The 16,108-nt window shown below is 38.0% G+C and overlaps 1 protein-coding gene across 11 annotated transcripts in view; it reads left to right on the top strand.

Annotated features, from left to right (window-relative positions):
- PTPRM (protein tyrosine phosphatase receptor type M) overlaps nucleotides 1-16,108 on the top strand; it is a 799,491-nt gene that overhangs the window by 518,016 nt on the left and 265,367 nt on the right. For all 11 annotated transcript variants that reach the window (XM_033087233.1, XM_033087234.1, XM_033087225.1 and 8 more), the window contains one exon: nucleotides 2,030-2,162. In XM_033087233.1, the coding sequence (XP_032943124.1) occupies nucleotides 2,030-2,162 (133 nt within the window). The remainder of the gene's footprint in view (nucleotides 1-2,029; nucleotides 2,163-16,108) is intronic.

Raw genomic sequence — 16,108 nt, 5'->3', positions numbered from 1 at the left:
CAGCTAAAAAAAGAAGTTAAAAAAAATAACTCCTTTCCCAAGTGTTGCATTTACTGACATAATTTAGTTACAAAAAAATTTAGTGAATCATTTATTTAGAAAATATATTTGGAGAACTTGTAATCTATAACTATTGAGATAAATGGAATGGCTCCCTATATGCCAACATTTGGAAGAAACAAACCAATTGGATTTTTTTAAGTTAAGTTTTCTTAATTGGATAACAAACCAAAATTAAAAATATTGGACCTTTTCTTCAGTTTTGTGAACTTGAAATACGTCATTTTTATATGGTTTTCTTTTTCTTTTTTTTTTTTTTACTTTCATTCCTGTTTTTGTAACATACATGTTTTATCTTCAAACGTTTTCTCGCAATTTATTTAATGTAACAATATCCTCCAAATCTTCCATGTGGGTGGGTGCATGTCCAAGTGGCATATTGGAGTGGTATACGTAAGATGTAATTACAAAAAAAATAGAAAACATCAATATTTTCAAGGTTTATCTGGACAATTAGTTTGAGAGCTAGTCAATCAAACAAAACAGCAGGCATCCCCTCCTGAAGTTGTCAGAAATTAAAATGACCTAGAAAGCCTTATCCAGAAAGGTTTGTATTTAGTAAGGTGTGGTTTTTACATCACTGCTCTCACTACTGTTCTCACTTTGGTTGGAATGTACACGGAGCGGGAACTCAGATGTCATGGCCGGTCATCTGCTCATGTTTCTCTCCCGACCTTCACTGGCTTTGCCAGCCTGATGGCCACAGCCGTGCTCAGGATGCAGAGTCTCCTATGAAACCTTCCTATGAATACCTTTGGAAAGAAACATTGTTTATGTGTTCCCAATGGAAACAGATGGAAAGTTATAGCTTGACACTCGTATTTCTCTGAGAATAATCCCAGTCTGGAATGCACAAGACACAATGATGGTTACGTTTTTCAGGAACCAGGTGCAGCATGAATGGAAAACCCAGTGAAAGGGTAGAAAGGGCTGGTAGCAACATTCAGTTTTTAATTACATGTTACCAAAAAAAATAAGAAGAAAATTTGAAGGTGAGAAATTTGAACGTACAGTTTTCCTCCTTTCAGAATGATCTGTCTACCTCGTGAGGGTGAGATGATAGCTCATGCTGAGCACTCTCTTGTTCTGATTAAAAAGGTAGAAGCCCTTTAAAAACAAATGGATTCTGTTTAGTGGTTGAACATTGCCTTCCTAATATTTTCCATCCTGAACTTATGTAGCGGAGGAAATGGATATTTCATCAGACGTGGATATGACTTTCCATCACATTATACCATAAACAGGACAAACGGGGTTTTGGAAATGGGAAAACAGGAGGGCTAAGACTGTCGCCACTGTAAGGCTCTGGTTATCTTATTTAAACAAGTATTAAATGTGGGTGCCAGTAGTGTGATCATCAGCTGCTTCCTACTTTGTGAATAAATTGCTTAGAAGGAGTCTTTTGCCTACCAGATGTGACCTAGATTTAGATTTTCAAAGGCAGGGGGAAAAATATTGTGTTAAAAAAAAAAAAAAAAAAAGCAATTGCTGATAAAACGCATGGTAAATGAGCTTATCTCACTTTTCCAGGTGTTTGGGCTAATATGTAATGGAATTACTGCTTTATTTATGGGAAATAATTGAGGGAAATATTCCAGCAAGTCAAATTTGTTTAAAGGTTTAGGATAGCTATTGTGTTGTTAGCAAATTTTTAAATGGCAGAAAGAGTAGGGGGCCAGTAAAGATAATAAAAATACTAAAAACTGTTTGAGATGAGTCTCTTATGAAAGGGTCAGTTGTGGGTGTGCTGTCCAACTTCTGTTATAATTTAGAACAATATTGCAGAACAGTGTGAACAGTTACACTCCTTTAAGTGAACATGAAAGCTATGCAAAAAGTCAAAGCTTGTCTGTCTGCAGGCTCTGATAAGTCTTATTTCTCTGTTACATGCAGCAAAACATTTTTAAATGTAACCTCTTTATTCTCTCTTACCCACCCTCTCTCCTTTTTCATTTCTTTTCCTCTGTAGGAGCGGCCACTCCAAAACCTGTCCCAGAACCTGAGAAACAAACAGACCATACAGTGAAAATTGCTGGAGTCATTGCTGGCATCTTGCTGTTTGTTATTATATTTCTTGGAGTTGTGCTGGTAATGAAGAAAAGGTGAGCCCCTCGCTATTGCCAAAGATGTGGTTCTGTCCCATTGTTGCCAAGTTGTTTCGTGTGTGCGAAAACATTCAGTTATTGAATTGGCTTTGGTGACCAAGACACATCTGTGACTCTGCATGTTGATAGTTTTCATCATATTGCATTCAAGGGTATGGGACAAAATTTAGAGTAAATGGCTGTGATGTTGTATGAATATGCAAAGCACACCATGCCAAGTTAATGTACGAGTCACGTGTTTTCCCACAAGTTCGTACATAGAACTGCAGAATCTTTAAAGTCATTTATTCACCAGGAAATTTTTAGTACTTATTACTGACGTTTTCATATATTGGATGTTCTTGGGGAAGCAAAAAAGAAAACTTTTCTTTCTCTTTATAATGAAAATAATGGCAGAATTTATTGAGCCCGGCGATGTACAGGCATCATGCTGGGGGATTAATCAGCACAGCACCCTTGAGAAAGAGACTCTCAAAGAACAGCCTGCTGAAAGCACAGAAAGGCATGGACATGGTTAAGGGCAAGAAGTTGAGTACATTGGATGTTGTAAGATTGGATGTCTTAGCAAGCGGTGGTCTAGGGGAGGAGAAAAACAGATATGGCTATAACAAGCAATCCTTACCTCAGATACTTGAAAAATATACAGTGTCTTTTGTTTTGTGAAAATAAGCAAAAAACTTGCTTCATAATACAAAGTTCAATTTATATGAAAATTATCAACATAACAATATAGATCAGGGGTGTCCAAACTTTTTTCAACGTTTTTTACCAAGGACCATATGCGGTAAAATACACAAACAGCCAGGCCACTCACTTGAGGTGAAGTACATATTGCCTCACCTGGTTTATTTAAGTAAACTAAATATATTTTTGGAATTTGCTGCGGGCCAATTAACAATGGATTGCAGACCGCAGTTGGCCTGCGGGCCGCAGTTTGGACACCCGTATAGATGGTAAGGAGCTATGGGATAAAATTTCCCAAACTGAGAAAATATGCAGATCTTGTGTCTTTTTTATGTAGTTTTAAAACAATTATAGAGTGGGAATAATGTCATGGATGGTAGGGGGTGAGAATGGAGAGGTTGGAAAAATGAGGTCTTGAAAGTCTTGTATGGTCATCTAAGGATGCTGGAGTTGGTCGTAAAATCTGCTGATGGCCCTTAAGGAGGTAGTAACATGATGTCATTTTTATATTAGAAAGATCACTCTGAGCACAGTATGGAGGAAAAAAACTAGAGTCAGGAAGACCAGTTGAATAAAGACAGGGGCAACTTCAGAAAATTAGGAGGTAAGTTTTAGTTTGGAGGCAGAAGCTGAAGGAGATGGAACCATACAGAAAGAACCTAGTCACTGGCTTAGACAACTTAGTGGTGATACTACCATTCACCAAAATACGGAATATAGGAAGTAAAAACATATATGGGGTGTGAAGACAGAGAGTTGAGCTTTGCACTTTTTAAATTCACTATCCCTATAAAGTTAAGTGGAGACGTCCACTGGGCAATTGGGTATGCTGGTGTGGACTAGGAATAATACTTTCCTTAGTCAAAGTCATAAACATATCCTGGAGCTGAAGCCATGGGTTTGGATGAGGTCACTCAAAGTTATTGTAGAGTGAGAAGAAGGAAGTCAAAGATGAAGATAAAACCTTGGGAAACAGCAATGTTTAAAGGGGTGAGTTACATACATATTCTTCTTTTCTTACTTCTTCCTTATGTTTGTTGTTCCAGTTAGGCTTCAGGACAAACTGTTGCTCTGTCGTAGCTGTGTATATCACTGATGGGTCCCCATCATTTCAGCTCATCCTTTCCACTTGTCACACATCCTCCGTTCCTTTCTCTCTTTTTTCACCCATCGTTTGATTTCTCTCCTCATTTTTCCTTTCATTTCACTTCTTTGTACCTCTTTTCTTTACCCTTCTTTTCTACTTTTTAGCTATTTATCTCTGTCTTCCTCCACATCTCTTTCATTTTTTGTTTTCTTTCTCTTTTACTTGTCTCTCACCTCTCTGTTATATCTCTCTTCTCTTACCACTAGCCATAGAGAAAAAATCTCTTTCATTTTTGTTTTCTTTCTCTTTTACTTGTCTCTCACCTCTCATATCTCTCTCTACCTTGATAGGATTTTTTGTTGTTGTTGTTTTTTTTTATTTATTTTTTATTAGTTTAATGTGTGCAAAACACTGTAATAGTTAAACATTTAACACTGTTGTGTTTTTGTTTTTGTTTTAATATGATCCAATGTAAATTTGAGGCAACCCTAGGCCCTTCCATGCCTGGATTTTCTAACTAAACATTTTGGTGAGGTTTATTTTAAGTTGTGAGAATATGTGGATTTTTGTGTCATCTGGTAAGCACTCTCTGAGGAATAGCTGAAGCTACTAATCCTGTTGCCCTGGTGACCTTAGCTAAATGTTAACTCTAAGGGTCTATTTCTGCTGCATTAATTCATGATTCTACCTGGGTCTCTCAGGTAGTCATGGAAGTTATCTTATAAATTATGCATTCGAAGAGATTGCCTACGGTAACATATGGCCTTGATACAACTTTAGACTAAATACCAACAATTCATATCAAATTTACATGATTATTTACTAGATAATAATCTTAAAAGTGTTGTTTTCACAGCATGTGCCACTTTTGTGTTTGTTTTCTCCAAAATGTAGATTACATTCTCTGTAAGGCAAATTTTCCAATATACTATGCCATAAATACAAAAATTGTCTGATTTAGACCTGAACAATCATGTGATACAAACTGTCATATTTAATAAAATTCTTAAAACTTCTAATTGTTCAGGGTTTTCCCCCAAAATTGAAATCTATATTTTAAAAGTTTTATGTTTTAATAGAATGGTTAAAACATGATATTAATCATGGATAAGTTGCTGGAATGTTATTGATAGTAGTAAGCTACATTTTTTGGTTAGAAGGAACACTGAATTTATTTTTTATTGAGGTATAATTGACATTTAACATTATGTAGTTTCAGGTATACAACATACATTGCAAAGTGATCACCACAATAAATCTAGTTAACATCTGCCACCATACATAGTTACAAAAATATTTTTTCTTGTGATGAGAAATTTTAAGATCTATTTTCTTAGCAACTTTCAAATATGAAAACAGTATTATTAACTAGACCCACTATACTGTACCTTACATCCCCATGACATTTGTTTTACGGCTGGAAGTTTGTACCTTTTGACCTTCTTCATCCACTTCGGCCACCTCCCAACCCCCAGAGGAATACTGAATTCAGATGGGGAATTCCTAGATCTGTATTTTAACTCACTTTGTGATTCTGAACTTCTCTGGGCCTTTGTTTCCTCATTTGTAAATTGAGAAATTTATACTAGATGACCTCTGAAGTCCCTCCCAATTCCAAAATATCAAGTTTTGTATTCTGTAGCAGCCTGTGGTTACAGTACTATACATTTGTTATTCAAGAAGTATAGTAGGTGGCTCATTACTGCATTTCATTATTTAAACATACCCAGTGGTTCTTCTAAAGGCTCTCTTTGTTCAGTCAATTCAAGTCTAGAAGTGTTAGTTGGTGAGCAAGTTTATCTTTTAGCCACGTTTCCTACTGTCACACAGGAGGTACTCAATTAAAAGTAGGGAGCAATGGGGAAATGGAAAAAGGGAAGGGAAAGAATTGCCTCAGGTGTGGGTTTCAGTCTGTTATTAGTCATTTTGCTGGTTAGAGCCTAATGCTGATAATCAAACTTCGAGTTCCATTCCTGTATGTACTAGTTAGCCTGTTTTTCCTCTACCCACGGCAGAGTCAGCCAATGCGAATGTATGCCATTGGTCATAAAGACAGACTGGGCCCAAGAGAAGGTGTGGGCAAAACAAAAATACATTAATATTTCTTGAAATATTATACGATTGGAAGTCTGTCCTGCTGAGGAAAAGGCAGTAGTTATCGTTAGTGTTTATCAACATACCAGGTCAGGTGGGCCGTAGATCTTGGGAAAAGGAACAGCAAAATTTATTGGGAGGCACCGCCAATTATTAGCTTAACTAAGATCATGTTGTTTTCTGAAGGACTAGCCTTCTATAAAAAAATAGTCGCTGAAAGTAAGTCTCTGATGGAAAATGGAAAATCTGCTCAACTCATACTAATTCATGGAGCGCTCTTACAACTAGGCAATAATGACCGAAAACAGAGCTGACCATCAGTTTTGTTTGGCTAGAATGTTTTATAAACCTATCAGAAGTTAACGAATAGTTGTTAATTTGTTTATAAATATTAATCTATTTGAGCCTTGCCTGGACTAATATTACATGAAACCTTCTTTTCCTTAAACACTGTTGCATAACCTTTACATTTATTTTTATCTTATTCTCTAAGCAAAGCAATTTCTTCCTATTTTCTCTGTCCCAAAAGTGTGTTCTTTGAAGGATACAATGCTTTAATGTGGCAAGTGTTCAAAAAGGGTGTAAGATGAATATCTATAAAATAAAAGTTTCATACAGAGCTATATAGCAATATACTCTCAAAATTAATATAAAATAAGGTGAGTAGGAGATACCTAATTTTTATTGTGTTTTATCCATGTGTAATTAAATATATTTGTATAAATGAAAATACCTGAATTTTCAACCTTTTTCATAAGGAATAATTTATCTCAATAACATGTCTGACAGAATTTAACATACAAGCACCATCAATTTTATCCTGGTTAATTATATTTACTATTGTTTCTAAAATGGCTATAGATCTTTTAGAAATTTGAGAACATTTGTCTTAATTACAGTAATATTCCTGTCTCAACCATTGTGGTAAACAGAAATTACAGAAGGTATGGCTATATGAAAATAATTAAAGAGATATGCATCCTTGGTCAAAATAGCAGATGTTAGCTATTCAACTACATGAACACTTCTTATAGGTAAATATAACTATTTTAATCCTGAAGCATTATACCTCTATCTCCTCTCCATAACATTTTAAGAGGTACATTTTGCAAATGTAGCATACATCATTAAATATTTAACACCCATTCTATTATATTTAAACAATACTGGTACTACCAAGAAAAGGAATATCAATAAAAATAGGAAGTATTTCTCAAGACATCAAGAAACAAACAGGATAGAGAGAAAATTTGATGAAAGCCCCTGTTTTCAAAGAGATGCCTACAGCCTGTGGCTGGAGGCAAGTTGACATGAACTATATAGTTCTCCCGCTCTACCTGTTTACCTATGAGATAGGAATTTCTTTTCCACTGTAGCTAAGTGTGAGTCGTATGTGGAAAATGTTTTAAGTCTGGATGCTTTATTCAAAGTTCTGTTTCAAAATCACATTTTTGGAAACTACATTGAGAAACTCATGTAGACAATTCTTGTGATTATTTTAGGTTATGTGCTTAATATGCAGCCATATAAATAAAAACCAAATACTGAGGCTTTTCTACTCTAGCACATGCTTTGACATGCATGAAATAGGATATATGTGCACACAAATGGAAATGGATATGTCATTCTAATCTATCATCTAGCTAATGCCTGTCAGTTTTCTAGATGACAACTGAATGGGTTGTTGTACAGAGGTAAGTGAAATAAATTGACCTTGTTAAGGCCTCCTCTAACCTGGACTTCATATGACTACCCGAATAGCTCCTATATGAGCCACTATTTCTGGACTTAACCTACTGGTTTAATTAAGTTCTATTATGTTCCATTAAGGGTTCTTTGGGAGCCCTTTATAAGGAACATTTTATTTTAAATAGGAGCGAGGGGAATATAGACACCATTTTTTTGTTTGTTTATTTGTTTTGTTATTTTTTGTTTGTTTGTTTTTATAAGAGGAAAATGTCGGAAAATGATGAGGAACAGCTGCTTGGGCTTTAGAATCGTACAAATCTGTTTCGAATCCCAGCTCCTACTTGGTAGTGTAAATTTAGATGAGTTACTTAACCTCTCTGAACTCAGTTTGCAATTGTGAAATGTGATGCTAATGTGTACTTCATAGGGGAAGCATGAAAATTAAGTGAGATAATTCGTAGACATAGTTGGTGTTTGATTAAATAATAGTTTAAAGACTGGTACTGGAAGTTGGGAAGTTCAAGGTGACGTAAAGAGTATATGCAAGTCCCACGATAAATTCAAGTGTGTCTGATTGTTAACCATCCACTATACTGGTCACAGCAGTAAAACTCAGTGATGCCTCTTGCTCTGTAAAACTCAGATACTCTTTGTAATCATTGCTGGGAAACACCATAGTTATCAGTGGTTTCAGTTGACTATTGCTGTACGTCTACAAACATCTGAAATACTACCAGCATATTTTTATCTTGTTTTTGAGCTATCGTTGGAGAATTAGCTAAATAAAAGCTTTCTCCACTTCCTCCCTTGCAGATGCGTTTTTAAAATCTTTTTGAATATGTGTATTTTGTATATTCTTTGAATCATAAGTTTACTTCTGATGACTCACAATTGTGAGGATGCTGTATCTTTGTCTGGTTTAGTGAATGAGAAAACTTTGTGAAGTTTTATAGTCATCTGTGAAGCAAAGGAGTCTTTGCTCTGTCCCTTCCTCCTCAGAGATAAACCCTGAAGTCTGGGCACCATGGAGGTGCTTACATGCTCGCCTTGGTTCTGCGGCTTACTAGCTATGTGACCTTGGGCAAGGTACGTAGTTTTGTGTACCTCATTTTCCCTAGGTATATCAAGGGCAAAGTAATGGTATTCACTCCATAATAGCGTTAGAAGGAAAACTGTTAGGTGCTGGCCTGATAAATATTAACTATATCATCAATATAGTTACTACTTTAATATATGAGTTGTAGCTGACTATAGTTTCAATGGCCATTAAGTGATGCCTCAAAGTCTTTGTTTCCATACTCAGAAGAGCGAAGACAAGGAGATGCTTCTGCTTTAGAGGGAGTGCACCTCTCCTCGCCCATGGAGACCATGGGTCTGTAATTATGAGCATAGCTAGGAACACAGCTACCTGGAGTAAGACAGTTCACTGCCCCATCACTTGAGACCAGGCCTTGGTGAAGGTACTATAGCTGAAAGTACGAGGGAGACCTGCTCTAGCCACACTCCCGCATGCAGCAGTATCCGTTATGCAGAGGCTCCTGCTCAGGCAAGGGGATGGCTGGAAGATGGCAAAACAGTCTCTACAGAGAAGTAAACCAAAGTACTCTACCACACTTCCCTCTAAGCTCCAATTTTTTCTGAGTGGGTATGGCCTTGGCATGCAACTCAAATCCTTTGGGTATCAACCTGTCAGACCCAGCTCTAGTAAGGGGCCAACTGGTCTGCCTCCGGGGGTCAGAACAGGACAGCATTACTCCCTTAATAGTATTATGCATTTATATGGACTCCCTGAACGGTCTTAGATCCTGCTCAGGCAACTATCTCAACTCCAGGAGGTCAGGATAGGCCTCCGGAGCAATCTAGAGTGTGGACCTTTTTGCCATATGACCAGGTACCAGCCCTGAGTCTGCACACACTGAGCAGGGCTGTCACCTGCCGTCTCAGGGCACAGTTGTCCTGCTGATTCTTATATTTAAGGCCCTCTAACTTTCCAACACAGTTCATTGTTATCCTGTATCCATTAGCATAGCTTAAAACTTGTTCTTTCAGGGTATCTTCCCTCAAGTTCCAGTCTAACAGTACACATAAAGAAGTTAAGAGGGGGTTGCATATTTACCATTGAGTCGATGGTTTTCCACTCTTGATGTCAGCGGATAGCACGTATTGACATTCCCAGCTCAGTTCCACCCAGGCTTTTCTTGTTATTTTCTTTCTTTCTTTCTTTCTTTTTTTTTTTGTTAGCATAAATATAATTGGCATAATCTTTTGTTGTTGTTCATGTTCTTGAAAGGGTGTATATTTCTGTTCATGTTGACGTGGCTTCACGTTCTAGGGCCTGAAAACTGAGGGTGTTTTACCTGGGATCGTTGTCTACACCTGTCATTTTATTTAGTAAATCTAGGAATTCAAACTAAACAGTATCACGTCTTTAATTATTTCTAGTTTCTTTCTGTGTGTATTAATGAGTGAAACAGTAATGAAAAATACTTAGGAGTATAGGGGGAAACACACACACACACACACACACGTTAAAAAAATTGTCCAATTTCTAACCTGACTTTTTGGGCAAGGTTCATGATCCCTCTTCTAACATAAATCTAAATTTCTTTTTAATAAGGAAAGGAATTGTATCTGGTATCTCTAACTTAGGTCCATTTATAGAAAATCACATAAAGTTAATTTTTAAATAGGATAGTTTGTTTGTTTGTGGCAGATCTCAGCATTACCAGGTACAACACTGTATTAAATAATATATTGACTTCAACAGGAAAGGCATATTTTTGCCCAGTGTCCTCCCAGAGTGTGCCTTTGAAAGTGAATAATGCTTCACTAGATCTGGAAGTAGTGTTTGTTGTTGTTATTTTCATATATACTATTTCCTTATTGGCACTGCCATGGTGAAAGTAAAGTAAAACTATTTTTATGGGTTTTACTGCAGCAAGTAAAAATTGACTCATTTATTAAATTCAACATACTTCTATTTGTAAAAACAACAGAAAACAAAAAAAAAAAATGGCAAAAAATAGCCCAGGTTATCCTATCTAAGAATGACCTGTTTTATCTCTCCTACACACACACGGGCACGAATACAACTTTCTAAAGTTAAGTATGTTCCTGAGATGGCTTCAGACAGCACCTGCCTGAATACCAGAATTCCAATCTGAACCCAGAGATTTGATGCTTTCCTTACGCACCCCCCATTACAGCACTCACAGCACACGTTCCTTCAATTAGGCTCTTGAATTAAATATTTGGGTACCATCTGTCTTTTCTATTAAATGCTAGCATGTTAAGGGCTGTGATGTGATCCTTTTTAATCATCTTTGACACCCCACTCTCACACCTAGCACAGTGCTTTGCCTATAGTAGACATGTACGCATTTAATAACTAAAGGAAAAAACCACCTCTTTAATGTAAACCCTTCAGTGCAACACTGGACTTTGAATGGCTTTTTCTGTATTTGGAGGGATGTAAATTTTATAATATCATAATATATTTTATTAATTTTTCTGAAGTGTAGGCATTCTGGTGGACAGATTCCCTATTTCCAATAGCATGATTGTTTAAAAGCTTCAATTCTTTAGGGCTTTAATATGATACATATGAAAATAGTTTAAATGAATAGAGATATATTTAAATTCAGATACAGCTTAATTAAAAGAAAAATAACTCATAACTATCATTTACTTAAATTATCACTGATTTTTTAAACATCTCTGAGACACTTTTTTATTAATCGTGTACTCTATTGCATATTTTTCATAAGCAATACCAATTTAGGTAAAAAATTGTTGTATTCAAAAAGTGAATAAACAGCCTCAGTATGAATTTTTCTTTATGCTGTGAGCATTGGTCCTAAATCAATTAAAATAAACCCAGTTTTTCAGGGCTTCCATTCAGGGGGTTTACGTTGGAAGTGTTCAGGCTGATGTCTAGCTATGCCAGGCCTCTTGTAATTCATCCCGGTCTTGTCACTTTCCAGCCAGCCCTTGGACCACTAATAGCTCTCCCCCGGCATCCTTGCATGGAATTGTTCCTTTGACTGTATGTGTTTGATAAGGATGTTATTTATGATAAACATTGGTTCACTGTCCTTTTGTCATAAAGAAAAATATTAATAGAAACAAAATCAGGAAAAAAGCCATAAACTGAACAGCTTTGAGTAAGTGTATAGTTATTGGGAGCTATCAAAATGTCCTTTATCTTTTTACCTGCTTTTGTCTAAAAGCCTGTGGGGTGTGGGTTTGGAGTCAGCATTCAGTCATTGAAAAAACTGGCCACTCCTGAAAGAGAATGGTCAGTTATTACTGCCTAATTCTTCGGTATGGTCAAAGGGAGGGGAGAGAAATCTCAGAAATACACTGTGCTCTTGAAAATGAAGTGGTGACATGACATTAACTGAAACTCTCAACTGAATGGCTGTGGTCTAAGAGTGGTATTGCCTACTTAGGGGACACTGGAAAATGCAGGAGGGTTCTCCTCACTGAGAATTGCTTCATTGTAATTGCACCCATTGTTTGCATAGTTTTGTTGTCACGATAGTCAAGGATTTTTCTTTTATAATTGTCAAGCTAGGGCTTGACTCAGAGTTCTGGTCCTAAAAGTCATCTTAAGACTCATAATCAGAACTGTCTATGGGACCAGCAAAGATGAATCCAGCCACGTAAAGGTGAAGCCTGCCTTGAGAACCTGTCTTGAGAGCCCGTGTGGTGCGCATGGTCAGTCAGGTGATACTCCAGTGTCACAGATCGTCCTGTCCCCCGCCCCCCCAAGACCACCCCCCACAAGGGAAGCAAGGAATCTTGATTTCGTTTATTAAATCTATTTCTTTTTATCATTGGCAACAAATCATATTGAAATGCTATGTTAGCTGCATAAAATCGGTATCTAGTAACCAATTTCTGATTCCTAATTCTAGTTTAGAAAATAACTAAGCAGAAGACATGTAAATGATGACATTTTAAAATTCTTTTATCACCTACATGTTTCTAGCTATAGATATCGTTTCATACCAGAAAAAAGATAATAAACTCTTTCCCGTGACCAAGCGTCCTCTCTACCCACGAGTTCATTAGTACCTACCTATTGTCACCAGAGGCTCACAGAATGTCCAAGAGAGGACTCAACAGGCGCAGCAGTGACGGGGTTCTTGTCTCCGCACAAGAAAGAATTCAAGAATGAGACAGATGCAGGAAGGTGAAAGTGCTTTATTAAAAATGAAAGTGCGGACAAACTCAGAGAACAAACGAGTCATGCCAAAGAAGTCACTTCACGGTCAGGGGTTTTTATCCCTCCTGGGGCGGGAATTGGTGACATCCTATTAACAGGGTTCATTGATCTCCTTCCCCTATCCCGGTTTTTCTCCTTCTCTGGCTCCTCTGGAACTGTCATGGCATCAGATTCATGATGGGAATCATAGTAACTGCAATGCAAATGAGATCATATAACATTATAATTAGCTAACGGTCAGGTTCCTGTCATAGGGAAAAGCCTTGCTGGATGAAACTGGTTTTTTCTCCAGCTGCAGGTACTGGATAGTCACTTGTTACTTGTGTGACCAGTGAGGTACCTCACATTGTACCCTGAAGGGGCTTGTCAGTGTCCTAGGCTACCTATCCTGCCTCTCTATGATCCATCAATTGCAAAACTGGCTTACAACACATTTTGTAATAGGTGGTTCCTACTTGGAGCACACGATAACTGAAGCTTCACTACTTTGTTGGTGATATTGCCAGGTGGTTCGGATTGCATGTTCGGATTCTAGTTTATAATCAGAGCCCACCCCCTGCTTTCTATACTAACAATTGCTGTTGACTCCTGCATCTCTCTCTAGTACAAGTTGGGATCTCTGAACTTGGGATGAGCCTCAGATAGTAGTATCTATTAGAATGCTTTCACTAATATGATTAACATTAAATTCTTAATTTCTGTCCACATTAATCATCTTTAGGGTCTTTTAAAAACAGTTCCGTCATTGTAGGAGAGAGTACTAAGCTGCCCCTGGCAGTGCTCATCTTTGTGGATGGGTTCTAGAGGGGATGCTGGCCCACACCAGTGTGGCCCTCCTTCCTAAGGTGACCTCCTGATAGATTGTACCTGGATGACCAAGCAGAGCCCTGAGTGCTGTGGGTTCTCCTGCTGTTTAGTCCAGCCCAGGAAGCAAAGCCAGGAAACCTGGCCGTGTGTGTCGGAACAGGCTCTTTGCTAACATTGTGGCTATTGATTTCTTTGCTGGGTTTGAGAAGGAGGAAGATTGATCAACCTGCTATAATCTGAGAATAAGAAGGTAGTATATTTCCCTATAGATCCTTTATCCTTCACCCCAACACACACACGCACACATGCACGCGCACAGAGAGAGAAAGAGAGAGAGATGGAGAGAGAGAGAGACAGAGAGAGAGCACTTTGCAACCTGTCTTTAAGAAAGAGAATTCAAATTTTTGAGCTGCCCCAGTATCCAATCCACAGCCTGGTGACTCCACTTGGTCTTGACATCAGGCTGCAGTTATGAAAATGCTGTGCTTTGGCTGCAGTGAATACTGGATACCCGGTAGCACATCTGACAGTCCTGCCACCCTCTACTCAGTGGCACTTAGCACCTTCCTGAGAGCCCCCTTTCTTCCACCTCCCCCCCGCCATTCCAATTCAAGCCGTTGTTTCTCAGTCTAGTTGTATAGGAGACAGTTCCCTGGCCCATGCTGGTATTATGAGCCTTGTGCTCCCCCCGCCCCTAGCTGAGGCAGTCGGTTGCCAGTTGTCAGTCAGCCACTCACAGCAGCTCACAGCAGCTCTCACCGGCTGCCGGCCACTACGATGGCCACTGGATACTCATGGTGGCACACAGTAGCCCACAGCAGCCCATGGCAGCACTCAGCAATCTGCGGCAGCTCACGCCGACCTCCAACTGCTCACGGCACCCAAGCTCCAGGGAGAGCCGTTGTTCACAATCTTAGCTGTAGAGGGTGCAGCTCACTGGCCCATGTGGGAATCAAACCGGTGACCTCAGCATGAGGAGCATGGGGCTCCAACCACGTGAGCCACCAGGCCGTCCCTATGTATTACTTTTCCAAGTTGAATTGAATTATGGTAGCAATGTGTAGTATGACATTCCCTCAAAAGATGGTGTTAATCAAATGAATGCTAGTGTCACCATACGACAGGCAGGACAGTCAAAGAAAATGGCAGAAGCACAGTTGTTGTTAGAGTAGCGCAAGACCATTTGAAGTGGTATTTGAAATTCCAGAACATTGTGGAAGTACAATGACAGTGGAAGCGTGGGTATGCAGCAGAACATCCAAGACACCTAACAATTGCACACATTTGAGATGCATGGTTCTGTGTGTGAAGTGAGCAAGGGAAGATCCAGTAGGTCTTGCACAGCAATAAGTCCTGCTTCTTCTGCTGTGATGTTGAAAGAGTTTACACGCTTGCCACAGAAGTCTACCAAACAATGTTTGCCATAATCAGAAGTGTGGATGCTGATGGTAGCCACTTTGAGCACCTCTTGTAATTGCAGAAATCAAACGTAACTGTATTCATCTTTTGTTATTGGTGTTATTGAGTATTAAAATTTTAATAGTTTTTTTTTTCCTTTCTTAAAATGTGTGTACATTTTTTTGTCAACCTCTGTATTGCTTTGGATAATATGGTCATTTTAACTATGTTGATTCTTCCAATCCATGAACATGGTATGTCTTTCCATTTCTTTGTGTCTTCTTCAATTTCATTTAAAAATGTCTTATAGTTCTCAGTGTATAGATCCTTCATGTCCTTTGATAAGTTTATTCCTAAGTATTTTATTCTTTTTTGTTGCAATTGCAAAAGAAATTTTTCTTTTTCTGAAATTTCATTGTTAGTATATAGGAAAAGTATGGATTTTTGTACATTAATTTTGTAGCAAGCAACTTTACTGTATTTGTTTATGGTTTCTAACAGCTATTTGTTGGAGTCTTTAGGGTTCTCTGTATAAAGAATCATGCCATCTGCAAAAAGTGACAATTTAACTTTTTCATTCCCAATTTGGATGCTTTTTATTTCTTCCTCTTGCTTGATTACTCTGTTGAATAACAGTGGTGTTAGGGGGCAACCCTGTCTTGTTCCTGAACATAGAGCAAAAGGCTTCAATTTTTCACTGTTAATTATGATATTAGCTGAGGGTTTGTCATATATGGCCTTTATTATGTTAAGGTATTTTTCTCCTATACCCATTTTATTAAGTGTTTTAATCATAAATGGATGTTGTGTCTTGTCAAATGCTTTTTCTACATCTATTGACGTAATTATATGATTTTTGTCCTTTATTTTGTTTATGTGCTGTATCACGTTGATCGATTTGCATATGTTGAACTATCCTTGTACCCCTGGGATGAACCCACTTGGCTCTTGATA

The sequence above is a fragment of the Rhinolophus ferrumequinum genome, chromosome 19 (genome assembly GCF_004115265.2).
Source record: "Rhinolophus ferrumequinum isolate MPI-CBG mRhiFer1 chromosome 19, mRhiFer1_v1.p, whole genome shotgun sequence".
NCBI classification, from domain to species: domain Eukaryota; kingdom Metazoa; phylum Chordata; class Mammalia; order Chiroptera; family Rhinolophidae; genus Rhinolophus; species Rhinolophus ferrumequinum.
Note: the sequence above shows the minus strand (reverse complement) of the source record. Positions and strands in the feature narration are given on the sequence as shown.